The sequence below is a fragment of the Chiloscyllium plagiosum genome, unplaced genomic scaffold (assembly GCF_037043375.1).
Source record: "Chiloscyllium plagiosum isolate Xiang-an unplaced genomic scaffold, Cpla_swu_hap1 HiC_scaffold_23, whole genome shotgun sequence".
In the NCBI taxonomy this organism is placed as follows: domain Eukaryota; kingdom Metazoa; phylum Chordata; class Chondrichthyes; order Orectolobiformes; family Hemiscylliidae; genus Chiloscyllium; species Chiloscyllium plagiosum.
The window spans coordinates 46,808,684-46,830,876 of NW_028270161.1; the positions used below are offsets into that span (position 1 = coordinate 46,808,684).

General features: G+C 40.2%; 1 protein-coding gene across 1 annotated transcript in view; it reads right to left on the reverse strand.

Moving 5' to 3' along the window:
* Window positions 1-884: 884 nt before the first annotated feature.
* The window catches only part of LOC122561635 (anoctamin-1-like), a 206,812-nt gene continuing 185,503 nt past the window's right edge, over window positions 885-22,193 (reverse strand). Inside the window, exon 27 of the mRNA XM_087999625.1 lies at window positions 885-1,041. Within this exon, the coding sequence (XP_087855751.1) occupies window positions 1,030-1,041 (12 nt within the window). The 3' untranslated portion in view covers window positions 885-1,029. The remainder of the gene's footprint in view (window positions 1,042-22,193) is intronic.

The following is a 22,193-nucleotide window of genomic DNA, read 5'->3' on the forward strand; positions in this document are numbered from 1 at the left end:
TGCACATCTTTGTGGGAGGAAACCGGAGCACCCGGAGGAAACCCACGCAGACACGGGGAGAATGTGCAAACTCCACACAGTCAGTTACCCAAGGCAGGGATCGAACCTGGGTCCCGGGAGCTGTGAGGCAGCAGTACTAACCACTGAGCCACCATGCCGCCCCAATGATTTTACAAATCTCTGTAAGGTCACCTTTCAATCTCCTATGCTTCAACGAAAAAGGTCCCAGTCTATCAGGATTCTATAACTCAAACCCTCCTCTCCTGGCAATATCCAGTTAAATCTCTTCTGAAAAGAAAGAATCAAAGATCAGTTGACTTGCCATGACTTTTAAAGTTTATTCTCTCTCTTACCTAACTCTTGTCCTCAAATTGCTTTTTCTATCTCTGCACTGATATTTTTCTTCTGCTTCTGTGCCTGTCCTTCTCCTCAATGTTTCTTTCTCTAAATCCACTTGCTTTACTCTCTGTCCACATCTGCTTCTAATGTACCTCAACCCTTCTTGGTTGCAGATGGGAGTGGAATATTAGAATTGTTCTCCCATTCCCAATGACTTTAGATTCCCTACAGTGTGGAAACAGGCCCTTCAGCCCTACAAGTCCACACCGACCCTCCAAAGAGTAACCCATCCAGACCCATTCTCTCTGTCTAATGCACCTAACACTATGGGCAATTTAGCATGGACAATTCACCTGACTCCACACAGACAGTCACCCAAGGCTGGAATCGAACCTGGGTCCCTGATGCTGTGAGGCAGCAGTGCTAACCACGAAGCCACCGTGCGCCGACTTGTGCAGCTCTCCAACCCTCATCAGCCCAACTCACACACAGAGCAAGTGAAAAAACTACCTTTTCGGTCAAGAAAATGCATGGGAGATAATTCATTGCTTTAAAAGTCAAAAATTTATTTAAAAAATTACATTAAAATTGACATGAAGAAAGATGCTCTTTATCATTTCTGTCTCTCCTCTAACATTCTCTCCAATCCACAGTTTTTGTCATTCTAGTCTCTGATCTCAACTTCTTTGGCTAATGGACGTTCTGAAATGTATAGAACACAAAATAAGCACATACAACAGAGGTTTTGTTTAACTGTCTCATTTTCACATACAAATGGAAACGTTAGGATTAAGAATTAGACCTTATTCAGTTTTATTGGTGCAAAGCAGGCACAATGAAGGCAGCCATCAATTAAATGGGTCCCAAATCCGTTGAAGATTGTAATGAGAAGTTGAATACCTCTTTTGCAAACCTTTTGCAGAATTGTGTTGCTCTGAATGGAGCGCTTTAATTATTCAGACTGAAGTTAGGAGGCAGCACCCAACATCAAACAAAAATGTCGGAAATCAGAGCAATTACATCAATCTCTGTGGAGCTCTGCAGGTCCTTCTCAGCTTCTCTCTCTTGTTCTCCTTGCACACTTCATTCATGCCTCACCCAACCCTGCATTTACTCCAGGAACATTGCCTGAGGCAGATGGCCAGGTGCAGGATCGCTCTGCACATGCAGTCTGCCTTATGGGGTGCAATTTCCACCCAGAATTTTAAAATGAGGCCACCTGCAGGACCTATTTTTGGATGATTCTTTGCCAACCTCTTGCACGACATGACGTAGATCCATTCGTTCCTATCAAATATACTTAAAATAAGTTAATATTACCTTTTTTTTAAAACTTAAACCTATGAAATTTATCCTTGTGTTTCTTCAAAGCTATTTGCAGTAAAGCAACTGAACAGAAACAGAAGGAAGAAAAGTCACTGACCTCATGGTTCTGGCACAGTTGAGGAAACTTGAATCATCATACTAGCTGAGAGTACACAAAGCAAATTCAGCTGACAGTGGCAGGCAACCATATCATGTTCAGGCCTAACCTTATGAGAAAAACAAAGGCCTTCCAGTAAACATGTCAATGCAGGCATTAAAACAGATTAAAGGGCATTCAGTGGAAAAATTGCTAAAAATATTGAAAAATTGAAAAGAGGAATAAAATCAGAAAATTGAAAATGGAAATAAAAACAGGAACATAAATAACGGAAAGCTGGTTTGGCTTAAGTTATATTACTGTTCAAAATCAAAAAGTTACCTTCACCACCCTCCCCATCCCGGTTTCTTGTTTGTTATAAACTGAGAGTACAGTGGATATTATATTTCTTACAGATGGACTAAAATTTAATTACGGTAGGTGCACCCTACAAGAGGATATACCTGCAAAAGATAATGCACAATGTTTTGCATTCAGTAGCTAATAAGCTCAATTTTTCTGTAACTCAAAAAGACTGTCAATTAGATTATTTAAAAAAAAATCTTTTTCTGGAACTATTACTAGACACCTTACTCAAAAATAGATTTTTTAAAAACTATGTTCCCTCCTTCTCAGGAGTACTGTTTTCTGCATTCATCTTCATCCAAAGACCTCTGCTGAACTGCCTCAGACCAAAACTAGAAAATAAAAATTCAAGTAATGGATACTTCCCCCTAAGCTTAAAGAAAAGTCCAGAATTTTTTTTAACAGAAGCCCTGATGTAAAAACTTTTATCTTGCTCACTTGTGAATTCCCCTAAAGTAAGCAAAAGCCCCATTAATTCTAAAAGCTACCTCACTATCAAGTTAATTTAAAATATATCAGCATGGCTGTAGGAAAACTTACAAATTAATCTTTAAACCTTTCCGACACAGAAAACCCATGTGTACCTCATTCAAAATTCACACATCCAAACTTAAAAAGAAATTACATTAAAATATGTAACACACACACACACACACACACACACAGTGTTTCATCTGGAATTGTAACAGATTTGGGACACTTGCTCAGGGACTAGTCATATCAGAACCGTAGAAGTCAAACAGAAGTTGAGGATCGTTTTAGCACTTTTGGGAGGAAGTTAGTTTGTTAAAACCTCGCATAATCTTCAAGGTAAAAGACAAATGAGCAATTTGGAGGTTAAACCTGACTTGTACAAAAGAAAGCAGGTTGTTGAGAAAAGTGGATATAATTGATGCTGGATAAATTGCTGAAGGCAATGAACTAATAAAAGCAGACACACAGCTTGTCTTTACTGTACTAACAGTGAACTGTTGGGAAATGACTTAAGGATAAAATGGAGCAAACTTGAAGAAACATTGACATTGTGAATTTGCAAGGAGTCATTTATTCCCTAACCTTGATTATGAGCTTGAATGAAAATTTCAACATTCCGGGAATGTTGCAAAATGATCTGCTGACAGTCTGAGTAAGTAAGTAATGGAGGCACTTTTGAAAATCATTCCTAAAATGGTCAAGTGATCATCAGTTCACGGGTATGTGTCACTAGGAAGCATGTTTGCTAACATGAATAAAGCAACATTGCACACTTCTGGATGATTGGTGACCATATTGTGGAACACCTCCATTCAGTTCACAACCACTACTCTGGCTATTTGGTTGTTTGTCATTTTAATTGTCTACCTTGTTCCCATGTTGACCTTTCTGTCTATGGCCTGTGGCAGTGTTCCAGTGAAGCTCAACATAAATACAAGAAGCAGCATGTTCTCTTTTAACTCAGCACTCGACAGCCTTCGAGACGCAACAATGTATTCAAAAGCTTTAGGTCATAACCTGTGCCTTTACCTTATTACGTATGTTCTTGGTGTTCTCCCCTTTTTTTACATTGAAACATTCATATGAAGATGCATGAGTTAAGAGCAGAAGTAGTTTATTACACCCTCTTCCATCATTTAATTAAACTATAGCTCGTCAGATTGGACTTAAATTACACATTCCCATCTATCAACAGCAACATTTCTCCCCCTTGCTTACCAAGGATCTACTCAGAATCGTAGAGATGTACAGCATGGAAACAGACCCTTCAGTCCAACCTATCCATGCTGACCAGATATCCCAACCCAATCTATTCCCACCTGCCAGCACCTGCCCCATATCTTTCCAAACCCTTCCTATTCATATACCATCCAAATGCCTCTGAAATGTTGCAATTGTACCAGCCTCCACGACTTCCTCTGGCAGCTCATTCCATACCCATACCACCCTCTGTGTGAAAAAGTTGCCCCTTAGGTCTCTTTTATATCTTTCCCCTCTCACCCTAAACCTATGACCCCTAGTTCTAGACTCCCTGACCCCAGGGAAAAGACTTCGTCTATATCTCCTATCCATGCCCCTCATAATTTTGTAAACCTCTATAAGGTCACCCCTCAGCCTCCGATGCTCCAGGGAAAACAGCCCCAGCCTGTTCAGCCTTTCCTATAGCTCAAATCCTCCAACCCTGACAGCATCCTGACAAATCTTTTCTGAACCCTATCAAGTTTCACAACATCTTTCCAATAGGAAGGAGACCAGAATTACATGCAATATTCCAACAGTGGCCTAACCAATGTCCTTTATAGCTGCAACATGACCTCCCAATTCCTGTACTCAATTCTCTGACGAATAAGGGAAAGTATACCAAACATCTTCTTCACTGTCCTATCTACCTGCAACTCCACTTTCAAGGAGCTATGAACCTGTACTCCAAGGTCTCTTTGTTCGGCAACACTCCCTAGGACCTTACCGTTAAGTGTATAAGTCCTGCTAAGATTTGCTTTTCCCAAAATGCAGCACCTCGCATTTATCTGAATTATACTCCATCTGTCACTTCTCAGCCCATTGGCCCATCTGGTCAAGATCCTGTTGTAGTCTGAGGTAACCCTCTTCACTGTCCACTGCACCTCCAATTTTGGCATCATCTGCAAACTTACTAACTGTACCTCTTATGCTCGCATTCAACTCATTTATGTAAATGACAAAAAGTAGTGGACCCAGCACCGATCCTTATGGCATTCCACTGGTCATAGGCTTCCAGTCCAAAAAACAACCCTCCACCACCACCTTCTGTCTTCTACCTTTGAGCCAGTTCTGTATCCAAATGGCTAGTTCTGCTTGTATTCCGTGAGATCTAACCTTGCTAATCAGTCTCCCATGGGGAACCTTGTCGAATGCTTTACTGAAGTCCATATAGGTCACATCTACTGCTCTGCCCGCATCAATCTTTTTTGTTACTTCTTCAAAAAATTCAATCAAGTTTATGAGACATGATTTCCCACGCACAAAGCTATGTTGACTATCCCTAATCAGTCCTTGCCTTTCCAAATATATGTACATCCTGTCCCTCAGGATTCCCTCCAACAACTTGCCCACTACCAACGTCAGGCTCACTGGTCTATAGTTCCCTGGCTTGTCTTTACCACCCTTCTTAAACAGTGGCACCACATTATCCAACCTCCAGTCTTCCAGCACCTCACCTGTGACTATCAATGATGCACATATCTCAGCAAGATGCCCAGCAATCACTTCTCTAGATTCCCATAGAGTTCTCGGGTACACCTGATGAGGTCCTGGGGATTTATCCACCTTTACCCATTTCAAGACATCCAGCACTTCCTCCTCTGTAATTTGAACATTTTGCAAGATGTCACCATCTATTTCCCTACAGTCTATATCTTCCATGGTAAATACTTATACGAAATACTCATTTAGTATCTCCTCCATTTTCTGCGGCTCTTTACAAAGGCTGCCTTGCTGATCACCTCAGCCTTAAAAATAATTAAATATTGCTTCTACTACATTTTGAGAAATATATTTCCAAAGACTCCTGATGCTCAGTGGGAAAAAAACTTCTCATCTGCCTTAAATGGGTGAAATGTTATCTTTAAATGATGATTGCTCTTTCAAAATTCACATTGCTGTTGATCTTGAATCACACGTAGGCCAGATGAGGTAAGGATTGTAAATTTCTTTTCCATATCCACCCTGTAAAGACTTCTCAAGATCTTGTATGTTTCAAAACAAGTTGCCCCTTACTTTTCTAAATTCCAATGGATACAAGCTTAACCTGTCCAACCTTCCCTCATAAAACAATCCATCCTTTAGAGGTATTCATTTTCCAAACTGCTTGAAATACATTTACATCCTCTAAAATAAGGAGACAAATCCTATAAACAGTCCTCCAGATATGGTCTCATCAGTGCCTTGTATAACTGAAGCCTTTGTATTCAATTCTCTGCCTTTGTATTCAATTCTCTATCATTAAACCATAACATTCTGTTAGCTTTTCTAATTAGTTGCTACACTTGCATGCTAACATTAAGCAATTCATGTACTAGGATGCCAAAATCCCTCTGCAACTTAGAGCTCTGCAATCTCTCACTACTTGAAAATATCCTTTTCTTTTTTTCGTGAAAACAATAAGCATTTTCTCATTTTCCCTCATTATACTCAGTTTGCCAGATCCTTGTCCACTCACTTACCCTTTATATGCTCCTCATAGTCTCTTCACAATTTACCTTTCTATCTATTTTGTATCATCAACAAATTTAGCAATTTGGTCCCTTCATCCAAATAAATCATATAAATTGTAAAGGTTGATGCTGCAGCACTTACCCCTGTGGTACACCACATATTCCATCTTACCACAGAACTATGGAAAGGCTGTAGCACAGGAAGAGACCATGTTGCCCATCATGTCTGTGCAGGCTGAGAAAGAAAAGAATACTAGCCATTCAATCCAATCCCACCTTCCAGCACTTGGTGCAAAATCTTGCATGTTGCAATCTCACAAGATGCAGATCTAAGCAAGTTATAAATAAATTGAGGGGTTTTATCTCCACATCTGGCAGTGAATTCTAAACATTCGCTACCCGCTGGTTGAAAAGAATTCTTTTTGTGTCCTCTCTAAACCTTCTAATATTCAACTTCAGTTTGTGCCCTGGTTTTTGACCTCTCTTTTTTTATTTTATTCATTCACTGGATAAGGGTGTCATTGGCTCGGCCAACATTTATTATTCATCCCTAATTGCCCAGAGGGCAGTTCAGAGTCAACCACATTACTGTGGGTCTCAGTCACATGTAGGCCAGATCTGGTAAAGATTGCAGTTTCCTTCCCTCAAGGACATTAGTGAACCAGATGGTTTTTTCTGGCAATCAACAATAGATTCATGGTCATAATTAGACTCTTAATTCTGGATTTTTAATTAAATCTAAACTCCACCATCTGCCATAGAAGGATTCGAACCAAGGTCCTCAAATCATTATTGGGTTCTCTGGATTAATAATCTAATGATAATACATCTAGGCCATTGCTTCCACCTTTGCCACGAGAAATATGATTTTCATGTCCACTCTATCTCGGTTGCTCACCATTTTGCACACCTCAGTTTGGTTGTCTCTAGGACCTCCTATTTTCTAACAGCCCTAGCCTTGCCACAGTTCACTCAAATCTGCAATTTTCAAGTCTTGGTAACATTTTTGCCCATCTCTTCAATACTTGCTCCAGAGCAAATACAACCTTCCTCTAAAACAGCAGCTAGGACTATATAGTACATTAAATTCTAGCTGTGGTCTAACCATTCCATATGCTTAATTTGCCACTTTATCCATATGTCCTGCCACTTTCAGGGACCTGTGGACATGGATTCCAAGGTGTCACTTCCTCTACCCCTCTCAATGTCTTTTCATTTATTGTGTATTCTCTAGCTCTGTTTGCTATCCTCAAACGCAAAACCTCACACATCTCCAGATCGAATTGCATTTGTCACTTTGCTTATGAAGGGCGTTTGCCCAAAATGTCAATTTTTCTTGCTCCTAGGATGCGTCCTGACCTGCTGTGGTTTTCCAGCACCACTCTAATCTCCAGCATCTGCAGTACCCATTTCCGCCTTTGACTCTTTGCTGCCCACTTGACAAAAATATTAATTTTATTCTGGAGTTGACAGCTAATGTCCCATGGACTTTTACCCTTCTGACCATGCTTCTATGTGCAACTTTGTCAAATATCTTCCTAAAATTCATGTGGACAATATCCACTGCACTAACATCATCAATCCTCTTTGTTATTTCCTCAAAAGATTCAATTTAATTAACCTGACATGATCAACTCTTAATGAAAGCATGTTGCCTAGAAGAATATTAGAGTGGAGTGTGCCTTGGGTGCTGGACTATAGAGAGCAGACGAATTGTCGGTATCATCCCTTTCCTTCGTAAAGACAGAGACAAATGCTAATTATGTGTCCTGCTCATATTTTCCATATCCACGCTTAAGTTAGCTTAGGCATCTCGAATGAGCCCAACCCTTTCCTTTGTTGTCCACTTGATCTTGATATACTGGTAAAACATTTTTGAGTTTCCTGTATTTTATTTGACAATATTTCCTCAAATCCTCTCTTTGCTTTCCTATTTTTATTTATTACTTCACGAAACTTTCTAAAGAATAATGCTCTTTGTGACTATCATAAGCTTTCTTCTTCTGACATGGCTTACCTATGTATTTCTGGACATTAGATTTGGCAGTACCACCCTTTTTCTTTGTGGAACATGTCTACACGAGACCCATGCTTTTGAATGTCTCCCACTGATTTTCATTGCAAGTACTTGCTTTCTGTTTATGTTCACTAGATGATCTCTCAGCTTCATAATTTTTTTTCTTACCTGCTATTTTAGAATTTTTACTTCTGTTCTATCTCTGTGCTTTTCCATAATAATGCTCAGTATCTCCAAAATGGCCACCACTGCTTCTTCATCCCTTGCCCAAATTCATTTCCAAAGACTAAATCTAGAATTGCTCTAATGCTTATTTGGCTTGTTATTTGCTGGTTACAAAAAAAAAAGAGCCCTTTCGAGTTGCATTCAAGAATTTTGACATCTCTGTGCCTTTCATACTGTTTGTATTCAAGATGATTTGAGATTAGTTGAAGTGTCCAACTACTATTGCCCTATTCCTTTCATACTCAGAACTTGCTGTCATATTTGCTGTTCTATCTCCCTCAGACTAGCTTGGAGTCTACAGCACACTCTCAGCAGCATGGCTGCTCCTTTTGTTTTATTTCTAATTTAATCCTTAAGGCCTCTTTTGATAATTTGTTTAGTATGTTATCCCTCTATAAAGCAGTAAGTGATTTTTTTTTATTTCAAAATATACTTTATTCATAGAAATAAATCTTTGGTACTTGTACAATTTGTCATGTCGTTCATAGATATATACATTGCATGTCTTAACATTACAAAGAACAGATTGAATTACTCGAATTTACAGTTATCCTATTTACAGTTCCCTTTATTAACTATCCAATCTTTAATTATTTAGCTGTGGCTTCAGCAGAACCCACCTACTGAGTGGGTCCTTAACCAATTATGCTAAACCTCTCTAATCTACGTGAAAACTCTACATCCAGGGAAGCTGAGCTCCCTTTCTGACCCTCTTTAAGTCAAGTTTACATTATAGCAATTATATCGTGCTGCCAATGTGTCTATCTGTGCCCTCAGTCCTTCAGTTTTATTTGTTATATCTCTTAAATTTATACATGCATATCTCCAAAAACCACCTGTTTCTATATCTCATTCCCTGGTCTGAATGTGTCTTATTTGAATCTACCCTATTTGAATCAGGTTCCCATCCTCCTGCAAGTTAGTTTAAACCCTTCTCGACATCACAAGCAAATCGGTCTGATCAGGATATTCATCCTGACTCGGTCGAAATGTCTTCTGTCCAACTTGTACAAGTCAGAACTTCCACAGAGCTCATCTCAATGCCTCAGAAAGCTGACACCAGTTTTCCAGCTACAGTATCAATCAATCAGTCCTCCTATTTCTGTATGTTGTATTATTGCAAAGATTCCAAACCAGTCATGCATAATATCTTTAAGGCAGTTAGATACCATCACAATATGTGATGTTCCAATATAAAGATTCTCACCTCACCTTCAGTATCACTGCAGTGTGCAGTCAGTCTTGTCTAATGTTACAGTCATATAAAGTAGCCATAGCAGCAGTGAGTATAGAACTAAGATGATGTGGAAGTCTGAGATCTGATGACAGTATAAATAATAAGAGTTTTAATAAACATCAAAATATCCATCTCAACAGGAACCCACTTTTTGTGATCTATGTCTCAAAGACTAACAGTCCAGGAAGCCCATAGGCAATGTTATGCTGACAGCAGTATGTAACTCAAGAAACCACATCATAGAGGTAGGGGTTTGGAGGAATTGGATATTAAAGCAGGTGGCAGCAACTAGCAGCAGCTCGTAGTAACTAGATGATAAATAAAAGATGCTAAAAACAGGAGCGGTTTTGAACACTTTTCCCAGCGAGCTTTCCTACTGTTCTCTTGTGGCAGCTATCCCAAACTTCAGCACTAGGTTCTGGACCTTGGACTGTGCCAGTCTGCAGTTGCACTTAAAGAGCAGTAAGTTTCAGATGGATCAAAGAGCGTCTTTCACTGAGTTCATGGTCCACAGCTCATTCCTAATCTTCTTTTCAATGTTCATTCAACAAAGAAATGGCATGCACTTAAGGGAAGGGTGGCGGGGGGGGAGGGGGAGTTCAAAGGAGATGTAAGGGGCAAGTCTTTTTTTAGACAGTGTGGCAGGAGTCTGGAACGCACTGCTGGGATGGTGATGGTGGCAGACACATTAGGGGCATTTAAGAGACAATTAAATAAGAACATGAATACACAAGGAAAGGAGGGATAAGGACAATGGGCAGGCAGAAGGGATGAGTTTAGTTTAGTGTCATGTTCAGCACAACATTATGGGCTGAAGGGCCCATTCCTGTGCTGTACTGTTCTATGTTCTATGTTCTACCTTGTCACAGCCACCTCAGGTACACAGTGCTCAAAGGATTCGACTTGGTCAAAAATGCCCATCTTCGGGTCTTTTGCTCATCTGCACCTCTCAGTTCTGCTGGCTGCCTTTCATCGCACGTCCTTTCTTCTGCTCCTTTAGGTGTTACTGTCTACATATTTCAGGATATTCCTTGAGGTCCTGCCGACTGTCTTCCCCAGGGTTAATCTCTTTCCTGCTCCTCGATTTGCAGCTTACTGCCTGTGTCAGCCTCTGCCCCTTCCTGCAGACCAACTGCCAATCCCGAGTACATAAAGAGCTATTTATTCCTATACAAGTTTTGTTTTTTTTTGGGTTGATCTTCACTGATTTCTTCCTTTATCCCTTCAGGTTGCATTCATTATTTTTTTATGTAGCCATCACACTGCATTTGGAAACCACCTATATTTCTTCACCATGTTCATTGCCACTCTTTTTGACTGCTATATCATGGGCTCTTGAAATTTAATATCTCCTGCCCTTCACCATATCCCAGACATTCCATTAATGTTCTTCCTTCCTCTTCCCCACTTCCACTGACTTAAGAATTCTTACATTTCTATCTCTTTATGATTCTGTTAAAACTTCATCAACCTGAAATATTAACTCAGTTTTTCTGCACAAATGCTGTCTGACCTGCTAAGTTTATCCAACATTTTATCTTCCTATCTCAGGGCATTCCTTGTACCTGTTGGTTAAAAGGGCATTTTTATTTTCACAGGCAAAACTGCTTAAGGTACAAAAGAATTATTAAATGATCAATATCACAATGTCAAATGTCTTCATCAAGTAATCAAATAAAGGAAGTGACAACAAAAAAGGTTAAATCACATAATTAATATACATTGAATAAAACTAATGCATAATACAGTAGAAAAATATGGGGTTACATTAACCATGAGGAAAAAAAGAGAAAAATACTTGAATCAAAGCAGGGCTTGAAGTGGCTCTGGAACAACAGTGCCCAAGTCCTCACTGATCTTGATTGACATTGTTGTTGACATTGTGCAGCTGCTAATTCCTTTACATGATAGATTAAAATAGCACAGAGAGGAATTTTAGGCAAACATTTAGGACCTACCAGCCTGAAAAATAGTTTCAAGGCCACAGGAAAAAGAAATGGATATTTGGGACAGTCTGCAAAGATCATAGAATCCCTACAGTGTGGGAAAAGGCCCTTCAGCCCAACAATTCCACACCAACCTCCAAGGAGTACCCCACCTAAACCCATTTCCCTACCCTATTACTCAACATTTACCCTTGACTAATCCACCACACTTACATATCCCTGAAGACTATGGGCAATTCACCTCTTTGGATTGTGAGAGGAAACCAGAGCACCTGGAGGAAACCCGTGCAGACAGGGAGAGAATGTGCAAACTCCACACAGACAGTTGCCCAAATGGCTAGTTGTCCCTGTATTCCATGAGATCTAATCAGTCTCCCATGGGGAACCTTGTCGAACACCTTACTGAAGTCCATATAGATCACATCTACTGTTCTGCCCTCATCAATCTTCTTTGTTACTTCTTCAAAAAACTCAATCAAGTTTGTGAGACATGATTTCCCACACACAAAGCCATGTTGACTATCCCTAATCAGTCCTTGCCTTTCCAAATACATGTATATCCTGTCCCTCAGGATTCTCTCCAACAACTTGCCCACCACCGAGGTCAGGCTCACCGGTCTATAGTTCCCTGGTTTGTCTTTACCACCCTTCTTAAACAGTGGCACCACGTTTGCCAACCTCCAGTCTTCTGGCACCTCACCTGCAACTATCAATGATACAAATATCTCAGCAAGAGGCCCAGCAATCACTTCTCTACCTTCCCACAGAGTTCTCGGATACACCTGATCAGGTCCTGGGGATTTATCCACCTTTACCTGTTTCAAGACATCCAGCACTTCCTCCTCTGTAATCTGGACATTTTGCAAGATGTCACCATCTATTTCCCTACTGCCTATATCTTCCATATCCTTTTCCACAGTAAATACTGATGCAAAATATTCCTTTAGTATCTCCATTTTCTATGGCTCCACACAAAGGCTGCCTTGCTGATCTTTGAGGGGCCCTATTCTCTCCCTAGTTACCCTTTTGTCCTTAATATATTTGTAAATACCCTTTGGATTCTCCTTAATTCTATTTGTCAAAGCTATCTCTTGTCCCTGTTTTGCCCTCCTGATTTCCCTCTTAAGTATACTACTACTTTTTTTAATACTCTAAGGATTCACTTGATCTATCCTGTTTATATCTGACATATGCTTCTTCCTTTTTCTTAACCAAACCCTCAATTTCTTTAGTCATCCAGCATTCCCTATACCTACCAGCCTTTCCTTTCACCCTGACAGGAATATATTTTCTCTGGATTCTTGTTATCTCATTTCTGAAGGCTTCCCATTTTTCAGCCGTCCCTTTACCTGTGAATATCTGCCTCCAATCAGCTTTCGAAAGATCTTGCCTAATACCGTCAAAATTGGCCTTTCTTCAATTTACAACTTCAACTTTTAGATCTGGTCTATCCTTTTCCATCACTATTTTAAAATGAATAGAATTATGGTCGCTGGCCCCAAAGTGCTCCCCCACTGACACCTCAGTCACCTGCCCTGCCTTATTTCCCAAGAGTAGGTCAAGTTTTGCACCTTCTCTAGTAGGTACATCCACATACTGAATCAGAAAATAGTCTTGTATGCACTTAACAAATTCCTCTCCATCTAAACCTTTAACACTATGGCAGTCCCAGTCTATGTTTGGAACGTTAAAATCCCCAACCATAACCCCCTATTATTCTTACAGATAGCTGAGATCTCCTTACAAGTTTGTTTCTCAATTTCCCTCTGACTATTAGGGGGTCTATAATACATTCCCAATAAGGTGATCATCCCTTTCTTATTTCTCAGTTCCACCCAAATAACTTCCCTGGATGTATTTTCAGGAATATCCTCCCTCAGCACAGCTGTAATGCTATCCCTTATCAAAAATGACACTCCCCTCCTCTCTTGCCTCCCTTTCTATCCTTCCTGTAGCATTTGTATGCTGGAACATTAAGCTGCCAGTCCTGCCCATCCCTGAGCCATTATTCTGTAATTGCTATGATATCCCAGTCACACGTTCCTACCCATGCCCTGAGTTCATCTGCCTTCCCTGTTTGGCCCCTTGCATTGAAATAAATGCAGTTTAATTTATTAGTCCTACCTTGTCCCTGCCTGCCCTGACTGTTGGACTCACTTCTGTTCTCAGCTGTACCCATCTCAGATCGATCTCTTTCCTCACTATCTCCCTGGGTCCCACCCCCCCCCCCACCTTACTAGTTTAGTCCTCCAAAGCAGTTGTAGCAAATTTCCCTGCCAGTATATTAGTCCCCTTCCAATTTAGGTGCAATCCGTCCTTCTTGTACAGGTCACTTCTACCCCAAAAGAGATTCCAATGATTCAAAATGTGAATCCTTCTCCCATACACCAGCTCCTCAGCCATGCATTCATCTGCTCTATCCTCCTATTCCTGTCCTCACTAGATCGTAGCACTGGGAGTAATCCAGATGTTACTACCCTTGAGGACCTCCTTTTTAAATTTCTGCCTAACTCTCTGTGTTCTCCCTTCAGAATCTCAATCTTTTCCCTTCCAATGTCGTTGGTTCCAATGTGGACAATGACCTCCTGCTGGCCCCTCTCCCCGTGAGAACATTCTGCACCCTCTCTGAGACATCCTTGATCCTGGCACCAGGGAAACAACACACCATTCTGCTTTTTCTCTGCTGGCCACAGAAACGTCTGTCTGTACCTCTGACTACAGAATCCCCTAATACAATTGATCTCTTGGAAGCCGACGTACCCCTCATTGCATTAGAGCCACTCTCAATACCAGAAGCTTGGCTGTTCGTGCTACGTTCCCTGAGAATCCATCACCCCCTACATTTTCCAAAACAGTATACCTGTTTGAAATGGGTATATCCACAAAAGATTCCTGCATCAGCTACCTACCTCTCTTAACCTTCCTGAAGTTAACCCATCTATGTGACTATATCTGAGACTTTCCCCCTTCCTATAACTACCATCCATCACATACTGTTGCTGTTGCAAATTCCTCATCGCTTCTGTCTCTCCAACCGATCGATTCGATCTGATAAGATTCGTATCCAACAGCATTTATGGCAGATATAATCCACAGTAACCCTTAAACTCTCTTTAAACTCCCACATCTGACAAGAAGTACATATCACTGCAAAGGCCATTTTTGCTCCTTCACAATCTACAGACCCAGAAAATAACACCGTCTTATTCCTCTACAAACACTGCCCCAGGTGAAATTAATAGCTATGGCTTATACTTTAAGTTTAATCAAGAGACTTATCTCCAGCAACATAATCAAGAAAGAATCCACTATATTCACTACTGCAGCCTTTCTCTTGGACAGACTTAAAACAACAATTAACTTACCTGATTCTGTGCTGTGAACTTCGCCCAACAGTTCCTCCAAGATTAGTTGTGAATTACACTGTTTGTTAATTTTCCCAGATGCACTCTGATGTAGGTTCTCTCTCGCTCACTGTAGTTTTGACTTTTTTTTTCCCAAAGTTCCAAAACACTGCAACAGCATATAAATAGTAATTGCTGCTCCTGGAATTTGAGGAATCACCTCCAACACCTAAAATACCTCAAAAAAAGGAGCAGCTCTTACAGCCAGAAATTTTTCCTGTCCTCCATCTTGGATTACCCAGAATCCAATGAGGAACTTACTCTCCTCCACTTTCCATGCATTCATTTTAATGGACATAATACCCAAATTTTTGACGTGCACTTCATATCAATAAAGGCTTCAAGGTAAGAGTCTGAGTTTACAAATCACTTAAAGTGAAATTGCATATGCATTTGAAAGTGGATAATAGAAAAAAGCAAGACAATAAGATTAGAGTGGAAAGCATTACTTAATGATTTAGCATAAGCATTGTTACTGAGGGGTGAATGAATTCTTTCTTTCTATATTTTAACTTGTCTAATTCTGTAATGTTTGTCAGCAATCCAGATGCAGATTTCTATCAATGTGCAGAAGACCTTACTCATGTGTAACCATGTCCAGGCAGAATGACTGGAAACTACATAACAACTATTAGAACCTTAATCTTATAATAATGTACCATTTAGAAATAATGGACTGAAAATGCTGCCCTGTGCCTGGGTGCTATCATCATTTAGTACCACGAACAGACACTGTGATGTGGTTTCTGATGAAACAGCACTATTAGTATGACATGGTCCAAGTATTACCTATAGGTATCCCTTCTGAAATATGCCACAAAGACTGAGTTCTTGTTGAGACAAATGTAGTTACATTCAGGGTAGGTAATGGCTTTGTGGTATTATCACTAGCCTATTAATCCAGAAACCCAGCTAATGTTCTAGGGACCTGGTTTCAATCCTGCCATGGCAGATGGTGACATTTGAATTTAATAATAATCTAGAAATAAGAGTTTAACCATGACCATAAAACCGTTGCTGATTGTTGGAAAAAACCCATCTGGCTCATTAAGGTCCTTTAGGGAAGGAAATCTGCCATCCTTACTTGATTTGGCCCAAGTAGACTCCAAAATGTCAGCAATGGCCTTAACTCTTAACTGCCCTCTGGTCTGCAATTCAAGAATGGCAATGAATGCCGGGCCAGCCAGTGATGCCCACATCCCATGAATGATTTCTTTAAAAATTGGAGGCGATGGCCTAGTGGTATTATCACTAGCCTCTTAGTTAGGAGCCCCAGGCCATGGTCTTGGCACCCATGTTCAAATCACCCATAGCAGGTTGTTGGAACCTGAATTCAATTTTTAAAATTCTGGAATTAATAGTCCAACAATGCCATTGCTGATTGTCAGTGAAACCCATCTGGTTGACTAATGTCCTTTAGAGAAGGTAATTCCCATCCTTACCTGGTCTGCCTTGTAGAGACCTACAGCAATGCGATTGATTCTTAGGGAATTAGGGATGGGTAATAAGTACTGACCTAGCCAGCAACGTTCAAATCACATGAATGAATAAAATAAAATGTTATATTGTACAGCCTGTGTCCTGTGTTTACTGCTGTCACTGCAACTACATTAACAACTGAATGTGAGGCAAGTTCCTTTATACTGAAACATCACGTGTCATGATGTTATTTAACTATCTTAATGATAAAGTGTCTATCCAGTCTGGATTCAACTCAATAATACAACAACCCATTCAATTTAATAATATTCTTATGATCATCCTCCCCTGAAACCAATTTTTTTGTCAAGATATGGGAATGATCCAAGTACACAAAATACATCGGGAAAACCATTTTTTCCAGCAACTTTTGTTTCCAGTTTTAAAGTACAGAATTAGTTTAAAGTTTAGAACGAAATGTGATGGTACTAGCCATGACATTATATTAAAATTATACTGTGCCAGTTACAAAGCCCAGCTTAAATGCAATACATTCTCTTCATGCCCAAATTTAGGGAGAATCTTTGTTGTGCTGGCAAAACCATGGAGTATAATGTCAGGTGTAACACTCAATCATGTTATGTTTATTGGTTTTCTAGAATTTCCTGAGATTAACTTGAACCACTTACTCATGGAAATTTTCAAGTTTAAAATTGGTCTGGTTTTACTTAACAGTAAGAGAAAAACCAAAGGCAAATCCTGCCTTTCTGAAGTTTGCAAGTATTAGCAATGTAGTTTTCAGCTCTGTCAATGATGAGATGTGGTAAAGTTAATGGCAGGCAAATGCCTGGAAATAAGGCAAGTTGAATGTGGATGTTAAATACAGCACCTGAACCCTTATTTAATTACCATTATTGGATAATGGGGTTTTTTGAAAGGTAAAGTTTCCTAGTATTTACTGTGAAGTGTGAGATTTCATTCAACAGCTTATACAGCAGTAATTGATTTTCCAAAATTCTAGCATATAACAACCAAGGAGAGAATTTAAAAAACCACAGGGACTAGCAATAAAACAATTTTATTATTGTTTTCGAAAATAAGCTTAGAAAGAATGATAAACACACCATCAGAGAGAGGTGGATCAGGGGATAACAATCATCTGACATCAAAAGTGGCTAACACATGGCCATTGATCAAAAAAGTTCGGATAATTGATTGACACGGAGAAAGTTACCTGCTCCTAGAAATATAATATACCAGGCTCAGGGAGAGGAGTATTCAGGGCAGGAGGCACTGGGGAAAGCACACAGAGGCAAGACCATTTCTGCACTGGAATAACCGCACTGGAGCCATGGAAATTAGAGAAGCCATGTTGCATAGGGTTGAGGAGAGTTAAGGAGCCAGGTTCTGTGCTGGAATAGCCCCACTGGGGCTAGGTCAAGTCCTTGCTGGAGGAATCACACAGGTACCCAGAATACAGTTGACTCTCAGGACAGAGGGGAGTTTCTCCCAGAGAGCAGTTTACATCAAGCAGACCTGGTAGACAGCAATCTTCATCGAGCAGTCCTCAGAACACAAGTGGATGATGAACCAGAAGGAAAGGAGGAAGACTAAGGGAAGAGTTCCCGTACACCTCAGAACAGGATGCTATCCCCACAAATTTAATTAAACCAAACTATTCCACTTCACGAGCCTGTTTGTCCTCTGTTAGCAGTGAACCATCCACAGTTGTCAAGGTTGTATATTTTCTTTATCTAATAAACATATGCCATACCTAAAGAACTGCTTCTTAACAAATTCAGTAAACTATCTGCAAATTGCAATAAATTATCAAATGCCCATATTAAGTAACTGCGATCACAAACCCCCCTCAAATAAAATGATGCTAAGGATGGGATCACAGGAGTCAGGGTTGAATTGGCTTTAAGTCTGAGAAGCTGTGTGAAGCAGCAGTCTTTTGGTTGAAATTATCACATCACTGCGATATTCTAAAATGCGACTGATAAATGGTTTCATTGAAAAGTTAGGATCATCAGTAACGGGAGCTGTACTAGAAATTGTAGAAATATGCGATGGTAAATAAATGTGTCATTGATAGACTTCCTAAAGTGATTATAAAAGGAACAACTGAGCTGGAAGCATGATGTGGAGGTGCTGGTGTTGGATTGGGGTGGACAAAGTCAGATATCACACTACACCAGGTTATAGTCCAACAGGTTTATTTGATATCACAGCTTTCAGAACGCTGCTCCTTCATCAGGTGAAGTGACTTCACCTGATGAAGGGGCAATGCTCCACGAGCTTGTGATAGCAAATAACCTGGAGTTATGTGACTTCTAAGTGAGAAACAGTTCAGAACAAGTTAGCCTATGGTGCCCATTGTGTGCTTTACAGCTGGGTAGGAAAAATAACAAGCTGTGGGAATTGGTAAAAGAGCTGCAGGTTAAAAATGATCACCAACAGGAAAGCATCATACCCATTATGTGCAATTCATGGAAAAGGCTGCAGGAAGACCCAGCATGGTGACTAGACAAACCAGATATTGATGTTAAAACTGACGATTAAATGGACTTCCCCATTGATATAGCAAAAATCAAAGACACTAGACAGCAATCTGTGAATAGACAGCATCTGGGACTGTTATCTTGCAAGATAAGGCAGGTAACTTTGACATTGTAGTTGACTGTGTTTCTCTCACTGTTCCATCCCTATGTTACAAGGAAAAGCTGCTTTGTAATGTCACCCAGGAGCCAGGCGGGGTGGACAGAGGGATTGGACATTTGGGCACAGTTAGGGAAGAGATCAACAAGTCCCTTTGCCCCAGTGAAGTTAAAGAAGTCTCTGTGAGAACTGGATTATATCCCCCTGACAGTTACAATGATAGCATCCCTTACAATCAACAGAAATCAGTCCTTAAACAGGGAGTAGACTGAAAGCATCATAGATTCCTGATGAAGGGCTTTTGCCCAAAACGTCGATTTTCCTGCTCCTCGGATGCTGCCTGACCTGCTGTGCTTTTCCAGCACCACTCTAAGCTAGACATCATAGATTCAAGACTGTCCAATTTTATTTCCTCAAACAGTTTTAAAAATGACTTTTTAAAAAATGCTGTAGAAAGGACAATCGCACTTATTTATCATCGCATATTTCTACAATTTCTAGTACAGCTCCCATTACTGATGAGAGAAAATGATTGCACCTGTTCTCAAAACAGAGCTAACTTTTTTAAAATACTGTATATCCAACTTGAACTCAGAAATTGGAATAAGAATTATTGAAGTTTGTCTCACAAAAAAATCACAAAGATTGTTTTTTAAGACAATATAAATTTAAAAAATCTGTTTGAAATTATCAGAAGATTTCATCTGTTTTCTTAAACTGTGTATTAGAGCGTATATGGGTGGCATGGTGGCACAGAGGTTAGCACTGCTGCTTCACGGTGCCAGAGACTTGGGTTCAATTCCCACCTCAGGCAACTGTCTGTGTGGAGTTTGCATATTCTCCCCGAGTCTGTGTGGGTTTCCTCCCCCAGTCCAAAAATGTGCAGGTGAGGTGAATTGGCCATGCTAAATTGCCCACAGTGTTAGGTGTAGGGAAATGAGTCTGGGTTGCTCTTTGGAGGGTCAGTTGGGACGAAGGGCCTGTTTCCACACTGCAAGTAATCTAAACATGATGCCACCTGGTGACTTGGACCTTGCCCCTGCTCAGACTAGTTAACTTTTTCTGTTGACAGACTTTTAAATCTTACCACACTCCTTCTGTGGGCTGAGATGTCAGATTTTGGATAGGACTAAATTCTGGATTTCCAACCTTAAAGATTTGGACATTATTTACTCACTGGGCTTCTTCCAGAACCCCAGCGGAATTTGTTTGGTTTGTTTTTGAGCAGGTTTTAAAAGGGAGCTGGAAATTTTGCAGGCAAACACTGAACTGCCTCTGATCAGTTGAATTCTCAATATAAAAGCACTGTTTATAACCATCAAGGCTGGACATAAATGTTTCAGTAATTGACATTGATAAAATTACTTGATACAAGTTGCTAGTTCAAGCAAGCAATAGAAAATTCAATTGAAGGTTAAAGGGCAAACAAATTTTTATCATTAAATTTTAATGTAAAAGAAGAGCCAATGGAAATAGCCTAGGTGGTTTGACTTTTATGTCAAATAAAATGGGATAGATTGTTGAGAAGAAATTAATTGACTACTGAAGAAACTTGAGTCAAGATTAGAGTGGTGCTGGAAAAGCACAGCAGGTCAGGCAGCATCCGAGGAGCAGGAAAATCGATGTTTCAGGCAAATGCCCTCTTTGCTGATGAAGGGCTTTTGCCCGAAACATCGATTTTCCTGGTCCTTGGATGCTGCCTGACCTGCTGTGCTTTTCCAGCACCACTCTAATCTAGACTCAGATCTCCAGCATCTGCGGTCCTCACTTTCAGCTGCTGAAGAAACCTGTCAGCCATACAATACTGTTGAGGCTTTGCACAAAAGAATTGTTGTCAAATACGAATTTAAGACAATTTTAAAGAAAAAAGGAATTGAGTATAATTTAGCAAGTTACTTTTGAGAAAATTGCGTGTACATTTTTTGTAAGAAACAACAAACAAGCCAAATTTGGGAATGATTTAAACCACACAATCATATTTGATTTCTCTTTTAAAGATATTATGAAAAACATGCTTCTTTTAAAACAAAACTGGACAGTAAATGGGCTGCTTGATGGCACAATGGCTAGCACTGCTGCTTCACAGTGTCAGGGAATCAGGTTCAATTCCAGCCTCAGCAACTGTCTGTGTGGAGTTTGCACGTTCTCCCCATGTCTACAGGGGTTTCCACCAGGTGCTGTGGTCTCCTCCCACAGTCCAAAGATGCGCAGGTTAGGTGGATTGGCTATGCTAAATTCAAGGAATGTTCAGGCTGGATGGATTAGCCATGGGAAATGCAGGGTTTGGGGATGGGTGGGTGGGATTCTCTTTGGACGGTCGCTCTGAGGACTCACCGGGCCAATTGGCCTTCTTCCACACTGTAGGGATACCATGATTCCAAGGTTTCTCCAGAGCTCCTGAATCAGATAGAATAGTAATTAATGAGCTACAACTTAGAATAAAAGAAGTTACAGGGGAAAAAGTAACACAACATCAAATGGCAGTTGCTCATTTAGATGTAGTTAAATGGAATATAGCAAGTACAATTAAAGTGAAGATGAATTTAAATAAATAACAGTTTTGGACGTATGTGTGTGCCTTTGTCTATGAGCATTTTGTTAAAGAACTGAGTTTTGGATATTATAGCTACCACCTGGAACACTGGGACCAAGCGGGAAGAATACACAGGGATCCTCTCCAACCCCACAAGTTCTGATCTTTCAGAAAGATCATCAGAAAGTCAAGAATTGTAGAATGATTGTTACATCAGAAGCAACAAATGTGAGGGAATGCTTCGTGGTAACGCATTGAAGAACAAGTCTTAGACACGTAAATCTACTTGACAGAAAGGTTAGAGTGGTCTAAAAGAGCACTAAAACATAGTAACCATGCCAGGGCTAGGTCAGATCCAGACTGGAGGATCCGCACAGGGGCCAAGAATAGAGTCATAGGGTCATAGAGATGTACAGCATGGAACAGAACCTTAGGTCCAACTGGTCCATGCCGACCAGATATCCCAACCCAATCTAGT